The sequence below is a fragment of the Rhinoderma darwinii genome, chromosome 6 (assembly GCF_050947455.1).
Source record: "Rhinoderma darwinii isolate aRhiDar2 chromosome 6, aRhiDar2.hap1, whole genome shotgun sequence".
Lineage (NCBI taxonomy): Eukaryota > Metazoa > Chordata > Amphibia > Anura > Rhinodermatidae > Rhinoderma > Rhinoderma darwinii.
This window is the reverse complement of record NC_134692.1, coordinates 130,261,170-130,283,538: the sequence shown is the minus strand read 5'-3', so window position 1 is coordinate 130,283,538 and position 22,369 is coordinate 130,261,170. Positions and strand designations below refer to the sequence as shown.

The window sequence follows — 22,369 nt, the reverse complement described above, 5'->3', positions numbered from 1 at the left end:
CATTTTTCATCTCATTTCAAAACATGATTGAATATATCATTCTATGAAATGAATTATTTTCTTGTGCTAAAATAACAAGAAAAAGCGCAGCCATGTATAAAATCCCAAATTACATTTTGATGAAGCATTGAGAAAAATAATAGCATCTCTCTATGGAAAACCCAATGCTGGAGCCTCTACCCTTAATATTGGGAGGAGCACAGTTGACACTGCTTGCAAGACCTGTCAAGCCTATAGGAGAAATCATTATAGGGCTGCATCTGGCTGTGCACTACATCCCACTATCAATAAGAGTGAAAATTTGATTCCAGACATAAAATCTGCACTTTGCTGCTCTGGAAGACACTAGAAAGAAGAAGGAATAAGATCTGCATGGACACTCTATGGGGCAGATGAGGGATTACTGACATAGATCAAGTTGGTGAGATAGATCATTCTGTTGCAGTGAAGCTAAATGGACATATATTATTGAAAAAGAGAATTTGTACAAGAAGAGTTCAACAGAGAATCCTGACGTCAAGCAGGGGATGTATACACCAGTGTAGTTATATGCATTACTGCTTTCTGTGGATTATTCAGTGCTGCGCCAAGGAGCTAGGTGAAGAGTCCTGCAGGCTGCACTGTGCTAGTACTTGTCCTTATTCCTGGACCAGGTAAGTCCTGTTCTTTGCACAACTTACAGGGTCATATGGGATTTCATTAGATGATGTATGATAGAGGCTCTGGAATATCACACTATAGCAAAGGAGATTTCAGCACCATGGACAGAGCACAGTCTCTATTCACTTCTTTTGTATAGACAAGCTTTCAATGGAGTAGAGGTATTGTATGGTCCTATATAGACTATATAGATAAGATAGTGTTCTTTTAGAGTCTACTACGTGCACCCTAGGTTTTGCCATTATTTCGTTTATCACTATTTTATTTATTATTATTGTTATTATTATAATTTTGTTTATTATTATTATTATTGTTGTTGTTATTATTATTATTATTATCATCGTTGTTGTTGTTATTATTATTATTTTTATTATTATTATTTTGTTTATTATTATTATTATTATTATTATAATATATTGAACATTTCAATTATATAGGGTGAAGTTATGCAGTAACTATAACAAGGTCTCCTCTTATGTTAAAGTTTAAGATATCTTATATACAACTATGGCTACAGCAATACATGTGATAGTTACTGGATTAACCTTTAAATACCCATCTCTATAATTCACACATTCTATGTCAATGTTTCTACAGGTTCCTAAAACTGGAGCTATGTGAGATAAGATAGAGATTTTCTGGACTTTCTATCATTCATCCCACTGCCTCCCTCAGCAGTTTACAGGGAATAGTAGATTTCATTTATCTGCATAGTAAATTTGGATAATATAGATTGAATAGGTTTGCATTATAACATAGGCTGAACAAAAGACACAAGTTCATGTAGTTGAACCTGGTATCCTGCAGTTTGTTGTAATATTTAGCATCTTTTTTTTATGTGGTTCACTGGCTTAGAGCTGATGGTCAGGTCAAGCACAGTTCTAAGCTCTGGAGTAATGCCAGAGTGTAATGAAATCAGTAGTCACCCAATGATTTCAATGGGTTCCATGCAAAGTAGATGTTCCAGGGTCAATCCCAACCCCTTTCATCCTAAATCACAGGCTGCATGCAGACAGGGGAAAAACACCTTACCTGATTGTCATAAAAAAAACAGCCAGCAGGGGGCAGACCTAATGCTTATACAACCTCGCAGGAGGGTGTTTGGGTGTGGGGGGCTTCGCAGGAGGTCAATGGCCAGATGTGGCTTTGCGTTGCTCAAGGTATAATGTGCACATGGTGTCTCTGTGCTTTTTGTGTGTGTTGAGAATGTGTTTAAACAGCCCATTATCAAAATCCCACATACACCACTGATGCCATTTAATGCCTAAAGGGGCTTTCTGGTTTGAAAAACCCATTTTCAAATGATGGAATTCTGAACATATAGAGAGGGGTCCCCCATTCACGACCTTTATCTATCAGCCAGAGCAAGGAGAGGCTGTAGAGAATGTCTCCTGCTCTGGAGGACACAGCAGGTCTGTAGATTACACTAACAGCCCATTTCAATGAGAACTGTGTAATGCTTCATCTCCCCTTTAGAGGCGCTACAGCGGAATTGAACACTTGTTGCCAAGTTCTCCCTGGAGATATTAGTAATGGGCAACCCTGTTTTGATCTTATCAACATCGGTCCTTTCTAAGAAAAAGGGACTGTGCAAAGTGGAGAACCCCTTTAATTGTCCCAGAGCATATACAACACATAGCAAATCCATTGCAGCTGATTGCCAGGAATTCTATCAAAGTTATTTCAAAACCAGACTACCCATTTAAGAGTTCACACCATTTGTATATTGTCTCTTTTTAAGGCTGGGTTCACAAACAGCGTAAAATTATGTCTGGGAACGGGACTAAAAATTTGCACCAAAATCTGCAAGAAATCCACATGTCACATGTGTTATAGCTGCGGATTTCGCTCTTTGCATGGCAATAAATCGTATCCGTGGTGAAAATCCGCAGCATGCCGAAAATCCGCTATGGATTTTTTACGCTGTGAGTGAATAGGGTTTAATAGGGTTTATGCCTAGTGTCTAAGTAACAGAGACTAAACCTTCAGATAACTTGCTCACACTTTGGACACTCAAAGCGCGAAGCTGCCTGGAAATGTGTTATGTGTTTAGTCATCCGAAGAAGAAGAAGAAGAAGAAGTGTAGCGCTCTAATCCATCCTACTATGGACTCATGATAAAAGAGGGCAATTTTATTTCTTGATGTATGGTAGTTGGTTTAACGTAATTTGCATTAGCGCAGTCAGGCGTCTACAAATACGTTTTAGGTACATCACAAATACTCTGAATTATGTATGAATCACGCTGAACAGCGGTGCCCAAAGGCATCTTGTGACAGAGGATTCAAGAAAAGCGTCACATCAACCATTAGTCATTGTCTGTAATGTCTCATTATGATATCCTCTGATTAATTGTTAGAATCTGATACCAGGAAAGGGTTAACGCTGCAGTTTAATGATTTGTTGGAATCCTCTGAAAAAATTGGAATCATTAATAACTCGTCTGATATGTATCACTTTATAATTGCAACTTAAATGAAGTATTGCCAGAGGGGAAATCTGTGTCTCGTATATTCACACTGATACAGTGGTGCCTCTGGCACGTATAGGGTTAAATATATATGGTCAGTGAGCAGACTCCCTCCAGCCTTACATAGCAGAGCTGGGTGAGATGGTTGAGAGGTGTTTGCGTACATAGACTGGTTTTAGTACCCTGGAATAATAAGTACAGATATATGTTTCCTCTGTTATTACCAGCATGATCTACCTTCTATACGAAATCTCAGGGTCATATTCTGTGGAAACTCAGACTTCAAAAATATCTAAACATCTAAAAATAACCTATATGTCAGCATTGGGAATAACAACGTCACTCCCCACACTCTATATAACATAAGAACTCTGGTCTTCATTATGACCTCTGACTCCAAATATTGATGAGAGATTTATAACAGAAGGAATAGGGTTTCCAGTGACACAAAACTATGGATGACTGTGCTTTCAAATGTAATCTAATCTATCTATCTATCTATCTATCTATCTATCTATCTATCTATCTATCATCTATCTATCTATCTATCTATCTATCTATCTATCTATCTATCTATCTATCTATCTATCTATCTATCTATCTATCTATCTATCATCTATCTATCTAGTCTCATATCTATCTATCTATCTATCTATCTATCTATCTATCTATCTATCTATCTATCTATCTATCTATCTATCTATCTATCTATCTATCTATCTATCTATCTATCATCTATCTATCTATCTATCTATCTATCTATCTATCTATCTATCTATCTATCTATCTATCTATCTATCTATCTATCTATCTATCTATCTTTCCATCTTTCTATCTATCTATCTTTCTATCTTTCTATCAATTGATTCATTTACGTAAGTCAGTAATTCTGAATGTGCACTCATAATATTCACACAGAGATTCAAAGTAAATTCGTAGGTTTCACTCTTTGGCCGGGTCCACATGGATGCTGCAGATTTTCCTTTTGAATTTCTGGGCGAAAGTTTCACAGTGGAATACCATTCATGTTACACATGCAGGTTTTGTGGTGAAATCCGCAGACAGGCTGTGTCCACCTTAGCAACTAAATGTTGTTGTTTTTTCAGTCCCAATGCATTTAAAATGAAAAATTAAGCAACTCTGCAATAATTTGTGATTAAAAACCCAATTTACCATTGTTTAGTCTATAGCGTCTGTGAAAACCTGTGTGCTTCCATGGTAACAGACAACAAACAAAGCCTGTGTAGTCTGATCCTGCCATCATACTTTTTTCCATCTGTCCCCTTCTTCTTGCTAACCTAACAAATATATGTTAGCATAAAGATAGGAGCAGATAAAGGGAGTATGATGCAGGATCAAACTACACAGGATTTGTTTGTTGTCTGTTACTGTGGAGATGCATGAGTCTACACAGTAGAATTTTAATTAAGACATTCTGAAAAATTTCTTCATTATTCATTTTACAGATCTTGGGACAATAATACATTTTGGTTGCAAAAGTAGACATAGGCTTCAAGGATTCTCAGGGCAATTGTAGAAAAATGTTAATTCTGCTCACAGCCTTGTCTAATTCTGGAATTCTACCACTTGTAAAAGGATCAATATCAGTAGAGAAGGCTCCTCAAGGGTAAACCTGCTCTTTAAAGCCTAGCTCCCCTATGTGTAAAATAAATAGATTTTCTCATATTTGTTATCTTCTTTTATACAGGATGTGTTTTACAGGAAATAATTGATTGTGTTTTCAACTGTTGAGATTGACAGCTTTTCAGGGCAGTAAAGCCCCTATTACATCGGCCAATTTTGGCGGGTGCAACAAGCGCGCTCAACGAGACAGCTCATTGATCGGCGCTCGTTTGGTCCTGTCACAAGGAGTTAGTAAGGGGACGATCGCTTGTTACGACGATCGCTGTCCCCATACATTTCTATCATGTCGGCAGCGCGTCTCCCTATTTACATATGTGCTGCCGAAAACGATAATATTTCAGTTTTTTAAAACGATACTATCAGCAGATGAATGCGCGTTTCCTCGTTCATCTGCTGATCGCTGCCATGTTTACACAGGGCAATTATCGGTAACGAGCTTTCTACGAACGCTTGTCTGCCTGATAATTGCCCAGTGTAATTGTCTTAAGTGTGAATTGCTATAGATCTATTGTGTGCAGATAGATGCGGCATAACTACACATACAAATGAATGCTAGAATGATGCTGGGATACATAGTGGATCAATACTGAATGAACTGTACATTGAATTACTAAAAAGTGTGTAGTGTGGTGTAGTGTAGTGTAGTGTAGTGTAGTGTAGTGTAGTGTAGTGGAGTACACTACATTTATCTATCCATCCAATAAACACCCAATTTTCCTAGCAGCTCCAGAATTCTTTGCTAACTAATCTCTTAATATATCTTTATAGGGATCAGAGCTCTGTTCTTCTGATACAGATCTCTAATTGTCCTAGAATGTAAATTCTGACATCCAGCAGCCACCACTAGGGGGAGCTTAAGAGCTTCCGGCATACTGCATTATTAGTTAGTTCAATGTATAAACAGTATGCAGTAAGCTCCTAAGCTCCCCCTAGTGGTGCCTGCAGGCAGCTAGAATTTTAAAATGTATCTATGTGACTATACAAGGGATTTTAAGTTCTTTATCAGAAAAATAAAGCTCTGACTGCTATAAAGATATATTAAGAAATTATTAAGCACCGAAAATTCTATCTAAAAAAACATGGTGTTAAAAGGTTGGCGTTTACTTTAAAGGGGTATTCAGAAAGTTAACTATAGACTAAATTCTATTCATCATGGAGAGTACAATAAACTTGACAATTCTCAATACGGTCACCAAGACAAAATCCTAATAACTATTTGTAATAAATCTCTGTATGGTTGTGTAAGCGTGAATGTTTATACACTGATTCTATAGGCAAGCTGCTTCCATATTATCTAATGTTTGCAGCACTGTATGGACGTGTATGTGTAAAGGAAGCTAAAGATATTGATGCAGAGGTGTCAATAAAATCGTGGGGATCAATCTGTCATGAACATAGTTTTGTACGCCGACAAAGTATGTACACTTTAACGGCAAAGTATGTACACCCCCCATGCTGATGGAAATCAGCCCTATTGTTAACTCCAAGACAACCGTTATAATGTAATCAGATGAGATTTCCTTTATTCCTTCCCAGAAACAGCACCACTCTTTTTAATGCCTGTGTCCGGTACTGCAATATTCACTTGAATGGGTCCGAGCAGCAGTACTAGAAACAGTCCATGGACAAGAGTGGCGCTGTTTCTGGGTGGAAAAATTGACACTTTTTTTAGTCTCATGTAACCTCTTAAAGACAGTGTCAATTTCCCTTTGCATATTTTATAGCATTTGAATATGACTAGGTAAAATACAAGCAAATATTATTCCTTTGGTCTTCTGCTATCTACAAGATACTTACTATGTTCATAAATATATCATTAAATTATTAGGAGCAAATTTATTGGGAGAATATTTCAGAAATGTATTTCGTTTTAAAAAAAATTGAAAAAATTGTAACAGATTGTACCGCGGACAGGGACGTAACTATAGGGATGTAGGGGCTGCAGTCGCACCCCAACCGTGGCGCCTAAGGGGGCTCAATTGTGTTACAGTAGCGGTTTGTAGAAGAGACAGTTCAAGATAAATGTTCCTAGAAGTCTTTTGATGTGAAATCATAATGCGGTACCATTTTACAAACCACACTTTGTACTTGCAGTTTTCATTGAGGTTGTGGTTTCTCCACTCAAGTCAATGGCAGAAAAACTGTACCACAAAAGGGCCACAACTAGGGCATGATGCGGTTTTCAAAAAGACAAGGGATCACACTTAGTTAGATTCATCAGATTCATAGATAACAGTTTTAATCGAGACTTTGCTGCGGTAAAATTCACCAAATGTATTAAAATGTATTACATTTATTAAAAGGCGGACACTTTTTAATAAATTTGGCACATCTTTGGCTGTCCAAGTTGAAATCTTCGCCTAATAGGAGCAGGAATAGATTTACGCTATAATTTACGCCAATTTCTGACACAAATTATTGTAGATCTATCGGTGCGTTGGTGGCCTTGACCCTCCAAGATAAATCCGCCCAGTTTTATTGACACTTTTGAAAACTGGCAAGAAAAGTAAAAAAGTTATAAATCTTAGCGTAAATATAGCGTCCAACCAAAAGTTGCACATTTTTAACACCACAAAAGTTGTGTAAAGCTGTTAATAAATTCCCCGCATAGTTTTTAAAAGGGGTATTATGAGAACCGCCATTTATCACCTATCTATTGTATAGGTGACAAGGGTCTGAGCGCTGGGGGGGCCCACCACTGGGACCGCCACCATTTATGAGAATGGGGTCCCGTGTCCCCCTATTCTTTAACACTGCCCCCCTGACGGAGAAAGCTAAGTACAACGCTGGGCTAACACTGTCAGTCCAATAGAGTATGAGAATCAACGTCTGTTCCCACCAAACATAATCCCCCCAAACTTAGCGTGAAATAGCCTTAAAGAAATAATAAGGAGAAAGAGAAGGGGAAAACAGTTAAAAAATATCTATAAATATTTTCAAAAAGAATCAAACTTCAGTGGTTTGTCCTTTTATGTAGAGCTGAAAGTGAAGGCATATCAGTTATCTCTAGTCCTCAGAATTGGATGTAGCAGTGTTATTTAAGCTAAAAGGTAGGATCTTAAAGGCTCTCATCTTATGAAAATTGCTTTCGACTACCCTTCTAAAAGATGAAATTACCAAAGAGTTTTCTGATCATTTGGTTTTTGCAAAGTGTTCTTTGGAGATATCAGAGTTGGGTAGGGGGTCACTTTGGCTTGAGTGTGATTAGGACATAAACAAACTTCTGTGGGTAAATTTCTACTGCAAAAATACTGATACGGAGGCATATTGATATAACCAGGGGCGTAGCTAAAGGCTCATGGGCCCCGGTGCAAGAATTCAGCTTGGGCCCCCCTACCCCTCCCCAACACCACAAGACCCCTACCGCACCTATGGCCAGCCGCCTTGCCCAACAGCTCCCCCAGTATAATTCCCCCCATAGCCGCCTCACACAGTATAATGCCCCCCGTAGCTGCCCCCATACAGTATAATGCTCCCCGTACCTACCCCCACACTGTATAATGCTCCCATAGCTATCCCCCCACAGTATAATGCCCCCCATAGCAGACCCCATACAGTATAATGCCCCTCATAAATTCCCCCATACAGTATAATGCCCCCATAGCAGCCCCATACAGTATAATGCCCCTCATAGCTGCCCCCACACAGTATAATGCCCCCCATAAAGTATAATGCCCCCATACAGTATAATGCCTACATAGCTGCCCCATACAGTATAATGCCCCCCATAAATGCCCCATGCAGTATAATGTCCCTCATAGCTGACTTCACACAGTATAATGCCCTCCTTAGCTGCCCCACACAGTATAATGCCCCTCATAGCTGACTTCACACAGTATAATGCCCTCCTTAGCTGCCCCACACAGTATAATGCCCCCATACAGTATAATGCCCCCATAGCAGCCCCATACAGTATAATGGCCCCTTTAGCTGCCCCCACACAGTATAAAGCCCCCATAGCTGTCTCCCTACAGTGTAATTCCCCCATAGCTGCCACCATATCAGCTCCCAGACAGTATAATGCCCCAATAGCAGACCCCATATGGTATAATGTCCCTCATAGCTGCCCAACACAGTATAATGCCCCATAGCAGCCCCATACTATATAATGCCCCTCAAAGCTGCCACAATATTAGCCCCCCAGACAGTATAATGCCCCTCAAAGCTGCCACTATATTAGCCCCCCAGACAGTATAATGCCCCTCATAGCTGCCACCATATCAGCCCCCCTCCTTATACAGTATAATTCATCCATATGTGCATAATAGAAAAATAATAAAGTTACTTACCTATCCCCCCAGCGGGAGTGCGACCCAGAGTTTGTAATGTATTGTGTCATGCAGTTTGTGTTTGCGGTGGAGAGAGGACAGGGGGGCCTCTAATTTAAAGCCCCCCGCTCCTCTCTCCACCGCAAACACAGACAGTACAATACAACACACATACATTACGGGCCCCCTCTGCCGCTCACCTGCAGTCTTCCATGCTCTTCTGCATCGGCTCTTCCACAGTGGCTGGAACGCCCCCTCACGTGACATCACGATCACATGGTACACTGAGTGTACCATGTGACTGTGACGTTTAAACAAATCATGCCCTTAACCAGGAAGTGTCGGCATCACGGCACATACAAAATTTGTATTAGCGCGCTGCGTGGCAACGGGGGCCCTGCGGGCCCCCAAGCTTGTGGGCCCGGTCGCAACTGTGACCGCTGCGACCCCTATAGCTACGCCACTGGATATAACCTCTATGAATCTTGAGACCACAAATATAACACTGTGTATACTGATAAATAGTCATATTAGGTTATTGAATGGAGGCATGTTCCTTAGACGTTGTATTATGGAGGTATTTACCATACAGCATCAGATGGAGTGCCTGCATCTCTGTAATACCGACCCATAGGAAATGTGTGCATGAGTCCTGCAAGTACAAGGAGAAGTCAAAATGTAAGGTTCCCTGCTTTTATTTTTAATATAATGAAATTATATTTAATCACTTAACTACTAAACACATATTTAGTCTATCTTTCGACATAATTGCCATCTCAGTTAGAGCAGTGGCCTAAAAGTGGTCAACCAAGGAATCAGATCCCTTCTGGGGAAAAAGATTTATCCTGCTCCCATAACCCTTTTTGCATTTTTTAAGTATAAGCCTTGAATTTATTTGTTTAGCTTCAGAAAAAGCTGAAAATCTGATGGTGCCAAGCCAGGGCAGTAGACAGAATGCTTGAAAATGTCCAAATCCACACATTCCAAGTGATCCACAGATCATCAGGATAGGACAGCCATTGCCAAATTCCATCATTCACACTTATCTTGCCATCAGTAAACTCACAGCACCACGTGCGCATATGTAGCATTACCATAATATTAGTTCTATATGCTATTAGAACAAATCCATGATGAATTCAGATGAGCCCAGTCCCTACAGATCAGACCTCTTTTTTTCTCTTTTGGTTGTCAGTGCTAAACTGGCTGTATCAACAATATGTGGCAAGAGCTTTAAGATATTGAAATAACAACCTTCATCCCAGTTATAACAATGTTCCCTGACTCTGGTAAATGAGCTGTGTAAACGCTAGAGTCCTGATCCCAAAATGGCAGTAGAAAGTCTGATAACCCTGACAATTACCGATCATGAAAACCCTCTGACCTAAAGGTTACATAACACAGGGGCCAGATCAAGATGAGTAGAGGGCTCTTGCCAAAGAATTTGGTGGGGTGGCTCCCGTCCTATCAGTGCTGGTGGTGGGGGTGGGATTTCCATCCTTTCAGTGCCGTTCAGTAGTAGCCACTCCACACTAGCTTCAAACTGAAGCCATCTCCTCTAGGAAAGTCTCTGAAATGACAGCACAGTTTTTGGCAGAGAATGATATTGTACCTTCCTGGGCTTCTTAATTTCATGTCAGTAGCTCACACATTGGCAACTTCCAATGGGAAAAGACATGTAATATAGCATCCATCTTGCATAAACTCCCATTTCTGGCTGCTGAAACTAGGCGGTCGGGGGCACAAGGTGGTAAAAGCCCTTGGGCAATTGCCCCTTTCTGCCCTCCCTATAATCCAACAATGAAAATCTTTGCATTTGTTTTGGTATTAGTAGAGATAAACTATTTGATTTGTCGGGGTATAAGGGGTTGATTCTTCAAAAACTTGCACTTCAAGACAAGCCTTCCTAAGATTTCATGTTCAATTCTAGTAAAATTTACACATCTGGAACAATATGACAGGTCAGAGCTAGTTTACCTGGAATTTGATGGGTAAAGAGCAGTATGAATTATTTAAGTGACCAAAAAACAAGATGATGGCAGCAAAATGGTAAACCGGTGTGGGTCAAAAAGGTGACAAAGTAAAGTACTTAATTACCAATTCCCTACAATACAACAATAACTCGTCTAGATTGACCCAGTCCTCATTAATATGGATAAGTGTCATCACTTAGACTTCATATCCGACGCCAATATTAACTATGAAAGTTCGATTTTATTTAATTCATGATTAGATGGCGTCCTACATGAATATTTTTGTTTCCTGATGTATATTAACAATACACAGCACTTGTTGCTCGGAGTATGTGTTGTATTTCTAGATTTCTACTATAGTGAAATGCGACAGATGCCTGGTTGGTGCATATATGTTTTTGGGTGTTGTATAAATGATACTTGCACATGTACCCATGCATGGTTCAGTGCCATACTAGATAGTATCACAATTATTATGGAGTTTATGGCTTATTAGTTTTTGCCTGAGGTTTTTCTGTTGTCAAGCCTTGAGAATTAGGAACTGGAAGACGTGTCGTACTGTCTTTAAGAGTCTCCTCCATGAGCTCACTATGGAATTGTCCTTAATGACAGAATACAAATTGAACATAAAGAGTGACAACTGCTCTGGCTATGGATGGCCATTTTTGGGCGCCTATAGGCATTATCACTCCATTTCCTCCTCATTTAAATCTATAGCTACTAGCGGAAAACCAACCAGGTTCGAATCCAGGACAATTAAATTAGCATTTAGTAATAATTTGTATTGCAGAATCTGTTGATAATTTTTTCCTAGAAGTTACTCCTCGGGGTGTATTTACACACGGCAGATTCATTGCCGAAATTTCTGTGACTGAAAAATCCCTTCTAAACATCTGAATGGGGTTATTTTTGCAGCTTCTGCATGAAAGAGACAGTAGCAGAAATTTCGGCAACAAATCTGCCACGTATGGATATACTTACGGCTTCCAAAGATTGGTGTTCTGCACCTTATTGTGTCCTTAATAAAGATGTAAATTCTGCTGATCTGAAATTAGACTATAGAGCCCTATGGTGGTCTAAGTTTGAGTGGGGTCCAGTTGTTGTAGGTGTAATACAGTCCCTACATTTGGAATATACTTACATTTTCCAAAGTGGCCCCGTTTCCAGATCCTGCCGTGGGGTACTTGACGGGTGACGTCACTCTCTGGCCGCTGTGTTGATCCTCAATTATTTTCCAGGTATACGACATGTCATTCGTGACGTGCCGTGTATGGGCTGTTCTGTTGTAACACGCATGTGCAGTACCTGCTGTTACCTCGAGAACAGCAGAGACCGCAAGCACAGCAGGGACCGCGCATGTGCGTTACGGGCGTACAGCAGAACAGCCCATACACGGCACGTCTCAAGGGACATGTCGTATACCCGGAAAAGAATTGAAGATCAACACAGCGGCCAGAGAGTGACATCACCTGTCAAGTTCCCCACGGCAGGATCTGGAAACGAGGCCACTTTGGAAAATGTAAGTATATTACAAATGTATTTACTTTAATAAATTACAAGCATTAACACATTCATTTTATCTCGGATAACCCCTTTAAAAGAGCGCTCCTTCCGCCTCTCCTCTCCTCCCGCTTCTCCCCTCCTCCCGCCTCTCCCCTCCTTCCGCCTCTCCTTTAAAAGAGCGCTCCTCCCGCCTCAATTACTAATTTACGTAATTGACGGACGTATTTCGGCCGCAAGTCCCGGACCGAACACAGTGCAGGGAGCCGGGCTCCTAGCATCATAGTTATGTACGATGCTAGGAGTCCCTGCCTCGCTGCAGGACAACTGTCCCGTACTGTAATCATGTTTTCAGTACGGGACAGTAGTTCCACGGAGAGGCAGGGACTCCTAGCATCGTACATAAGTATGATGCTAGGAGCCCGGCTCCCTGCACTGTGTTCGGTCCGGGACTTGCGGCCGAAATACGTCCGTCAATTACGGACGTAATTAGTGTGTGTGCACATACCCTTCCTGTATTTGCTAGCCACCTGATTTTATTTTTCCATTATATAATATAGGCATCTAATTTAGGAATATAGTACCTGGCAGTGGGTGAGTGTGGTCTGGGCCCAAGGACATTAAAAATCATGGGACTCTTACCAACCAGTGGGACCATACACTTTGGATATGTTTACACGAGGCAGGTTTGTTTCAATCATTATAATGCTCTCAACCTTTGCAGCTGGGTTTTGCTGGGCTTAAAGGCTATGTAAACCTTTGAAAGTAATTTTATATATATATATATATATATATATATATATATATATACGGTGTATACATATATATTATATCAGTCAGTGTGATTGGAGCAACTTTTAAATTAGTTTATTTTTACTTCTTGAGATGCAGCTGCTCTGTATCCTGCATACAGAGCAGCTGTATCATTCTCTGAATCCTGTACCCATCAGGTCCGCAGGGCTGGCGGGTTCTGTGTCAGCGGGTCCAGCGGGTCTCTGACACGCAGGACCCACCTGTTAACTTTCTTAACACTGAACACCTCAGTCCCGCGGACCTGACAGATTCAGGTCTTAGCGAACGATACAGCTGCTCTGTATACAGGATATATGGATATTCCGCACTGGTGGAATCAAAAGTTAGTTTCTCGGTCATGCAACTTGCATGGTTGATAAATTTAAAAAAAGGTAATTTTAAAATGCCCTTCATGTGTTGATGAATATACAATATAGGCAGTCTGTATATTACAAGTACTGAAGTCCAAGGGATTTATAATTGTGTTATACAATTTTTATTCGAGTCGTCCCAAAGTTTATTTTTGTCTGCTCATAATTTCTAGCAAATTTCCTAGACTGTAGAGAGGTCAGTAATATATAACCCGTATAATACTTATATAGAGCTGTCCGTGCCGATGACGTTTCTGGTTTATCTTTCATCAGATATACACTGCCTTCTTATTTAATGTGTGGGAGAAATAACATGAGTTAATCCATATTTATTGCATTCTCTCTTTTAGAGTTGGACGCCTTCACTCACATCATGCAAAAACAATATATAGCGGCAGAAGAGAGCAGCATAGCAGAAGGCGATGCCAAGTTCTCTCAATTAAATATTGAGCTAAAATTATCAACGTCCCGTTCACCCGCCTAAAGGAAGCAATGAATTCCTCTGCAAATACTCCCATGTATAACTATTCTCTTCTAGACTTCACCATAAAGGGCAATCTGTCCATGCAGATCTTTGGAAATGACAGTAAGGAACTGGATATGGAGGAGCTGGAGAAAATGCTCTTTCTCTTTGTGAAGGAACCTGTTACTATAAGCCTCACTGCCATGTACATCCTGTCTTTTGTAGTGGGTATCATTGGCAATATAATGTCTATTAAAGTGTTGACTAGGAAAAGGACTGGCAGGACATCCAGTTTGAGTGCCACACGAAGTCTACTTATAAATTTGGCCATCTGTGACCTCATGGTGGTCTGCGTGTGTATGCCCATTACAGTTGGCAACTTGATCTACAAAGCCTGGGTGTACGGTGACTTCCTCTGTAGGGCAGTGCCATTTATCCAAGCAGTATCGGTTTCGGCAAGTGTGCTAAGCCTTACGGTTATCAGTGTTAATAGGTATTATAGTGTCCACAATCCATTAAATGCCAGATCCTTCTTCACCCAGAAGAAAATATATGGCACAATTGTTGTGGTGTGGCTCTTCTCCTCCAGTATCTGCTTGCCGCTAATATTTATGAATAAAAGAGATGAGATAGAGATAGCCCAAGGACTTCCTCTAGTGTTTCCGATCTGTACAGAGATTTGGCCACATGTCATGTTCAAGCAAGCCTACAACTTCCTCCTGTTCTGTTCTTTGTATTGCTTACCTGTCCTATTCAACATGGTCATTTGCTTCCTCACTATACGTAAATTATGGAGTTCCTCTGGAAATTTCAAAGATTGTGACTCCAAGAACCAGTCTTTACCAGTGTCCCGACTGAAGATCAGGAAGAAAATTGCCAAAATGGTGGTGGCCTTGGTGTCACTTTTTGCAGTTTCTTGGCTTCCTGTGTACATGTTGGATATTTGGATTGATTTTAATATTCCAAAACCATCTCAAGACGATACACCATCACCTTGGATTCTTCAGTTGAGGCCTTTTGCTCAGTGGCTGGGACTGACTAACTCTAGTCTTAATCCAATATGTTATTGTTTTGTTGGTGACCTTTACCGGTCGGCAAAGCACATGAAGAGTATGTACCACAACAGGATGGTTTCTCTCTTCAGCTTATCTTTTTCTGATGGATCTCCAACGTCAATACCTAAACTGTTGTCTTACAAGAACTCTTTACATTCGACCAAAAGGTCCAAAGATAACTGCCCCTTAGCAATGGGGGATAAATGTGAAAACTGCTATCCTGAGATCAGAGTTAGCAAAACTTCTGATAAAACCAGCCACTCGATGTCCTAGGGAATGGTCTTTGTGAACTGTGAGTGTCAATGATCATTCACTTTTGTAAAGATAAATTGAACACTAGAATCCATAAACGACTACAATTTATATGATAAATCCATGAATAGAACAGTGACATATCATTATCAGTATATTGGCATCTTCTATTGTATTTCAATTATCATGACTAATTTACCTAGCCAACTACTCTTAGTAGACATAAAAGGCACGTGGGTCAAACGGGTTCAAGACTGGTCAAAGGAATAGATGACATCATGATTCATCAAAGAAAGTTACTCATAGCGATGTAAATGATTTGCTATAGGAAGAGTGTAAACTCTATTCATTGTAGAATATTTAATGACAGGACTAATTGGCATGACACATAAACATTGTATACCATGCCTAGATATTCATCATGATATATGTTTATTCTATAGCATGAATAAAGTTCAAAAAGACATATAATGACTTTTTTTTTTACATGAAAAGGAGAATATTTTGTACATTCAAGAAATAGGGAGCACCCTCCAGAGATAAACACAAACAGGGTTTTCTGATTTAGAAAACACATTTTCAAATATTTTATTAGGGAATTCTGTTGATAGAGGAGGTTCCCCATTAAAGATCCGCTGTGACAGGTCTACAACGTGCATTTTCCACTCTGGAGGACCCCACATGCATATGCTTTACATAGACAGCCCATTTCAAAGGGAACCCCTGTTCTGGTGCTGCAGGGAAACTCAACAACTCAACACTTGCTTAACAGTTTAAATAGTTGATCTCTGGGGGTTCCAGCAGTGGGAAACCCAGAGATCAGGTTCTTATCAGGGGACCCTTCTAACAAAAAAGAGTTGTCGAAAGTGGACTAACCCTTTAATATTATTAATAACAATGTCTGCTTAGGGTGTGGCTCAGGCATGGACCAGTGGAAAGATAACATACTGTAGGCCTGGAGTCTTTCTAAGCAGACTACTACTTTGTCTTGCATAGGAGGACTGAAATAATGGTATGGGTGGTTTTGATGTTAAAACGACCCTCTGGTCCTTGGACAACATTTTAAATCTGATGGTGTATATGGAGTAATATTACCTGGTGCCCTCCAGTTGTGCCCCTCTGTCATTTTGGGGTACCCTCTTTGCTGTCACAAAATGGCTGCAGCACTTCTTAGACTACGAGTCTGAGACACTCCCACTGTTCTCAGATTGGCCAGAACTGCTGACGTGAGCAGTTCTGTCCAATCCGTGAACAGAGGGAGTATTTTAGACACAGTCTGAGAAGCGCTGTGGATATTTTGAGACAACAACGAGGGGACCCTAAAACGGCTGATCCACGGTATAGAGGGTAAACTGGAGGGCACCAGGTAATATTACGCCATATACCCCACCACATTTATAATTTTATCCTAAGACCAGGGGGTGACTTTAAGCTTTCCATGTGATTATATTTGACCATTCATGGATGACCATTTCTTCAAGTGAAAACCCTAAAGACATTTGACTATTGAAAGTTGCATATATACTCAAGTATGTTTGATCATGCACGATTATTCGTAACTGCTACGTAAAGTAAGATAACATATTCAAGCACCAATTTATTTTTCATTTTTGACTTAAAGAAAATGGACATTATTTTAAATGTACTGTAAAAAAAAATTGTTTTATTTATAGAAAACGTTGATGTTACAAAGTAACGGTACTATTGATATCTGATATATTGTTGATATTTCTGATTGTTTTCTTGGTTTAGGGGCAAATTGAGTACAAACTCTCAGAAGATATTAGGACAAGTACGTTTTAACCCAACACTAGGTTCTATAATACTTTTTTCTATTTATTGTTGCTTTGCGCTCCATATCGGAAAGGAAAAAAATCTTTAGGTAACTGATCTCACTTACTGCTTCTCAGAGTAGTCTACCCCCCCCCCCCCCATTATTTGTGTGTATTGGTCTATTGCAGTAATTCCCTCAGTGGGGTATAAATGTTGTCCATTTGGTGTCAATTGTGGAATGTATCACTACACACAGATAAAGGGGGGCTCTGATTATACAAAACAGTGAAATTAATTATCTAGGGATTTTTTGTCCCTGTTTTTTGCTATCGTGTTTAAAGTCAAGCAAGGCAATAAATAAAATATATTACAAAAACCCAGTGATTATCATCATTTCTAGGACTGTGTGAAATATGGGGGCCTACTTCAATGTAAGCTATTCATTTGTATTTTTTCATATGCATGGAATAAATTATTTTATAAATAAATTATCCTATTGTGTCATTTCCTTTTTCATGCAAGTGCCAATTATATGCCACAGACATGTATTTATTAGATATGGCCTTATTTCTGCATAATGTGGTCTGCAATATACTATACATTCAAATATTTCCTATATATTTCCTCAGTCTTTATCTTGCATTCCGACTAGTAAATTAGTTGAAATTTGACCAATAAATTTAACCTGTAGACTATCTGGCTTAAGGAAAGGCCATACTATTGATTTTGGTGTCCATTGTAGGCGGCAGTCAAGGTGTAACCAGAAGAGTTGCAGAGGATGTGGTCCCACCCGGGCCTTAGATGTGTGAGGGGCCCAAAGGTCGCTCTGCCCAGAACCGTAAATGATGATCCATAATTGGGGGCTCTGTTACAGATCGTTAATTGAGAACCAAAAGCTGCAAGTTACCCTACCTGGCAGGGCTGGTTTTAGACGATGGCACACTAGGTAATTGCCCAGGGCCCTCATTTACAAGGAAGCCCATGAAGACAGGAACCCCAAAAAAAAAACTAAAACCACGTAGTATTATTTAGAGGTATATGGTGGTATTATTAAATAAATAATTTGCAGTATTATGAGGGCTCTTTAAGAAAGTATTATTTGCATACTGCATATAATCTGGGCACCTTATGGCATTATTATGTGGGCCAAAAGTTCCTACTTTTCTGGTTACACAGAGCCCCATTTTTTTTTAAATTAGCCATGCCCTCTGGGACCAGCACTTCTGAAGGCAAGGTGTACCCACCCAAGCCAGAGAGAGAAATTCATTTAGGCCTCTATTCCATTTTCAAGAGAGGAGATTTATCAAAACTGGTGCAAAGAAAAAAATGGAGTAGTTGCCCATAGAAACCAATTTTCTTTTTTGCACAAATTTCGATAAATCTCTTTAATTCTGTTCTAGTTACTAAAGAGACCATTTCCTGAAAGAGCATCTCTCGCATTGGAGAATCCATAAAGTCCATGCAATACACAGACAGCCCTCTGATTTTAATGAGACCTGTGCAGTGCTTAATTTGCCCTGCGGTGGCGCTGCTGGGGAATTGAACACTTGCTGCCAGGTTCCTGCACAGATTACAGCTGATCGATTGTGATTGCAGCAGCTGGACTCCTTGTGATCAGTTTATCATTAGGGGACCCTTCTAGCAAAAAAGGATTGTCTAATGCGGACACCTCCTTTAGCATAGCTTCACTGGCGTAGCTATAGGGGTCGCAGCGGTCGCAATTGCGACCGGGCCCCGAAGCCAGGGGGCCCACGGCCCCCCGCACCACATCAATAAAAAGTTACTATAGTAACTCGGGCCGCGGGCCCCTGTTACTATAGTAACATACTTTACTTACCTTCCTGGTTCCGGATCGCAGCGGAGGTCCGCGCACAGCATCGACACGACAGAACTCCCGCCGCGGCCGAAGAGGAAGGTAAGATTAGCCCTGACTGGCGGGGTCCGACTCCCGGGACCCGCCAATCAGCTGTTTTGAAGGGGCCGCAGCACTCGTACGAGAGCTGCTCCCCTTCATTCCTGTCACTTCATTCCGGTCACACTGTGAATCCGTGTCGGCGATTCACAGTGTGGGCGAGTAGTGAAATGAAGGGGAAGCAGCTCTCGTACGAGTGCTGCGGCCCCTTCAAAACAGCTGATTTGCGGGTCCCGGGAGACACATCAGCTATTGATGGCCTATCCTGTGGATAGGCCATCAATGTTTAGGGACTGTACAACCCCTAAGCCTACGATGTAGCAGGTTTAGAGGGTCCATGAGACAGGATCACAGATTGTGTGATGCTGTCTGCTGGGCCCTGTATCTAAGCCAATCACATGGTAGGCTTAGATACATGGCCCATGCGTGATCCTGTCTGCTGGGCCCTGTATCTAAGCCAATCACATGGTAGGCTTAGATACATGGCCCATGCGTGATCCTGTCTGCTGGGCCCTGTATCTAAGTCAATCACATGGTAGGCTTAGATACATGGCCCATGTGGGATCCTGTCTGATGGGCCCTGTATATAAGCCTACCACACTGTAGGTTTAGATACAGGGCCCCAGCACACAGTAATCTTATACTGTATAAGATTACTGTCTGCTGGACCCTGTATCTAAGCCTACGTTGTGGTAGGCTTAGATACAGGGTCCCACAGACAGTATCACACATGGGCCCTGTATCTAAGCCTAACACACGTGTTACTAATCATTTTTTGTGTGTTTTCTTACAGGTTCGGTCGTTGGACTACGTCGGATTCCAGGACTACTTCGATGACAGCTTTTTTTTAATTATCAATAAAATGGTTAATGAGGGCTGTGTGGGTTTTTTTTTTATTTCAATAAAATATTTTTTCTATGTCTTTGTGGTTTTTTTTAAATTATATTACTACCGCCTTAGTAATGGCCGCCGGCTGATTGACAGCATCTATTGCTAAGGCGGGGCTTAGTGTTAGCCGATGCAGAGGCTAACACTAACCCCCTTTATTACCCCGGTACCCACCGCCACCAGGGGTGCTGGGAAGAGCCGGGTACGATCCAGTACCTGACCATCTGTAGCGATGGCCGGTCACTGGGGTGGCCGCAGGCTGGTATTATCAGGAGGGGAAAGGCCAAAAACAGTGGCCCTTCCTACCCTGGTGATGCTAGGCTGCTGCTGCTTTATTGTATCTGGCTGGTTATGAAAAATGGGGGGGACCCCACGTCATTTAAAATAAAATAAAATAAAAAATAATTGGAAAGAACGATGTGGGGTCCCCCCCAATTTTCATAACCAGCCAGATACAACACAGCAGCAGCAGCAGCAGGCAGCATTACAAGGGTGGGAAGGGCCACTGTTTTTGGCCTTCCCCAGCCTAATACTACCAGAATGCGGCCACCCCGGTGCCTGCCCGTCACTTCAGATGGTCGGGTACTGGTTCGTACCCGGCTCTTCCCAGTACCGCTGGTGGCAGTGGGTACCGGGGTAATAATGGGGGTTAGTGTAGCCTCTGCACCGGCTAACATTAAGCCTCGCCTTAGTAATGGAGGTTGTCAATCAGCCGGCGGCCATTACTAAGGCGGTGATAATAAAGTTTAAAAAGATACAAGCACATAGAAAAAATGTTTTATCGAAATAAAAAAACACAACCCTCATTAACCATTTTATTGAGAATAAAAAAAACGCCGTCATTGAAGTCCTCGAATCCGAAGTCCAACAACCGAACCTGTAAAAAAAACACAAACACACAAAAATAATCAGTAACACATAAAGAAGCAAAATTATTATTCTTACCTTTCCTGGGTCCAGCGCTGGAGACGCAATGTCAGCGAGCTGGGCCCTGTATTTAATCCAATTATGTGTGATACTGTCTGCTGGGCCCTATATCTAATCCAATCATGTGTGATACTGTCTGCTGAGCTGTGTATCTAATCCAATCATGTGTGATACTGTCTGCTGGGCCCTATATCTAATCCGATCATGTGTGATACTGTCTGCTGAGCCACTGTATCTAATCCTATCATGTGTGATACTGCCTTCTGAGCCACTGTATCTAATCCTATCATGTGTGATACCGTCTGCTGAGCCACTGTATCTAATCCTATCCATAGTTTATAGGGTCGTAGTGCTATAGATATGCTATGCTGTCTCAAATACACACTTTTTTTTGGGCGGACACATATGTATTGGGGCTATTTCCCTGACATTTTAAGCCCTGAGGGTATGTTCACACGGTAGCGTCTGTTACGGCTGAAATTACGGTGCTGTTTTCAGGCGAAAACAGCACCGTAATTTCAGCCGTAATGGCATGTGCAGGCGTCTTTCGCTGCGTCCATTACGGACGTAATTGGAGCTGTTTTTCTATGGAGTCCATGGAAAACGGCTCCATTTACGTCTGAAGAAGTGACAGGCACTTCTTTGACGAGGGCGTCTTTTTTACGCGCCGCCTTTTGACAGCGACGCGTAAAAAAAAATGACCATCGGCACAGAACATCGTAAGACCCATTCAAATGAATGGGCAGATGTTTGCCAACGCTTTTGAGCCTCATTTTCGGACGTAATTCAATGCTAAAACGCCAGAATTACGTCCGTAAATAGGGTGTGTGAACCCAGCCTTAGTGACGCCCGAGGCTGTTAGTGCTGCATTGTTGGGTCACTTAGGAGACCCAGCGATGCAGCTGAAAGCTGCGGACCGTCGGCCATGAGAAGTTTGCGGGGGGGGGGGGGCCCAGTAAGAATTTTTGCATCGGGGCCCATGAGCCTTTAGCTACGCCCCTGCATAGCTTATTAAAAGTCACATTTATGTATGGAACACCATGATATAAATCAGCTAGTTTTCTTCCACCTCCTAAGGATTCCATAGAGAACAATTACCCTATCACTAAAGAGCGAATTATAGGGAAAGTATGAAAAGCAACAAATAATAATTATGCAGAATGTGTCTCAGTAAATGCTCGAGGATAATTATATTGTCTTCATTACCAGCGGGGGTTCGATTATGGTCTGGCAGGGGGTTGTTGGGGGGGAGCTATTGACTGTAGAGAATACTAAGTTAACGGAAATACTCAAGTTTGAGAAAAAAATTGCGCTGCTTTTGTCATGAAACTTAATGGCGGATACCATTAAATCCGTGTTTTATATACAATGTGATTATAGTAACTGCTTGGTAATTACAGGTTGTGTTATCAGCAGATATTG

The 22,369-nt window shown here is 41.1% G+C and overlaps 1 protein-coding gene and 1 long non-coding RNA gene across 2 annotated transcripts in view; one reads left to right on the top strand and one right to left on the bottom strand.

The window, feature by feature from the left end:
• Nucleotides 1-276: 276 nt before the first annotated feature.
• Nucleotides 277-17,677, top strand: LOC142656487 (QRFP-like peptide receptor). Its single transcript, XM_075831424.1, has 2 exons — nt 277-653; nt 14,028-17,677. Exon 2 carries the CDS (start codon nt 14,170-14,172, stop codon nt 15,466-15,468), a length of 1,299 nt encoding a protein of 432 aa, XP_075687539.1. The 5' UTR covers nt 277-653; nt 14,028-14,169; the 3' UTR covers nt 15,469-17,677.
• The window catches only part of LOC142656489 (uncharacterized), a 35,413-nt gene continuing 22,689 nt past the window's right edge, over nt 9,646-22,369 (bottom strand). The window contains exon 3 of the long non-coding RNA XR_012849692.1: nt 9,646-9,693. This is a non-coding gene — a long non-coding RNA (uncharacterized LOC142656489). The remainder of the gene's footprint in view (nt 9,694-22,369) is intronic.

What these genes read in the sequence shown, in the direction of transcription:
- LOC142656487 (XM_075831424.1), top strand. Translation starts at nt 14,170, where the DNA reads ATGAATTCCTCTGCAAATACTCCCATGTATAACTATTCTCTTCTAGAC.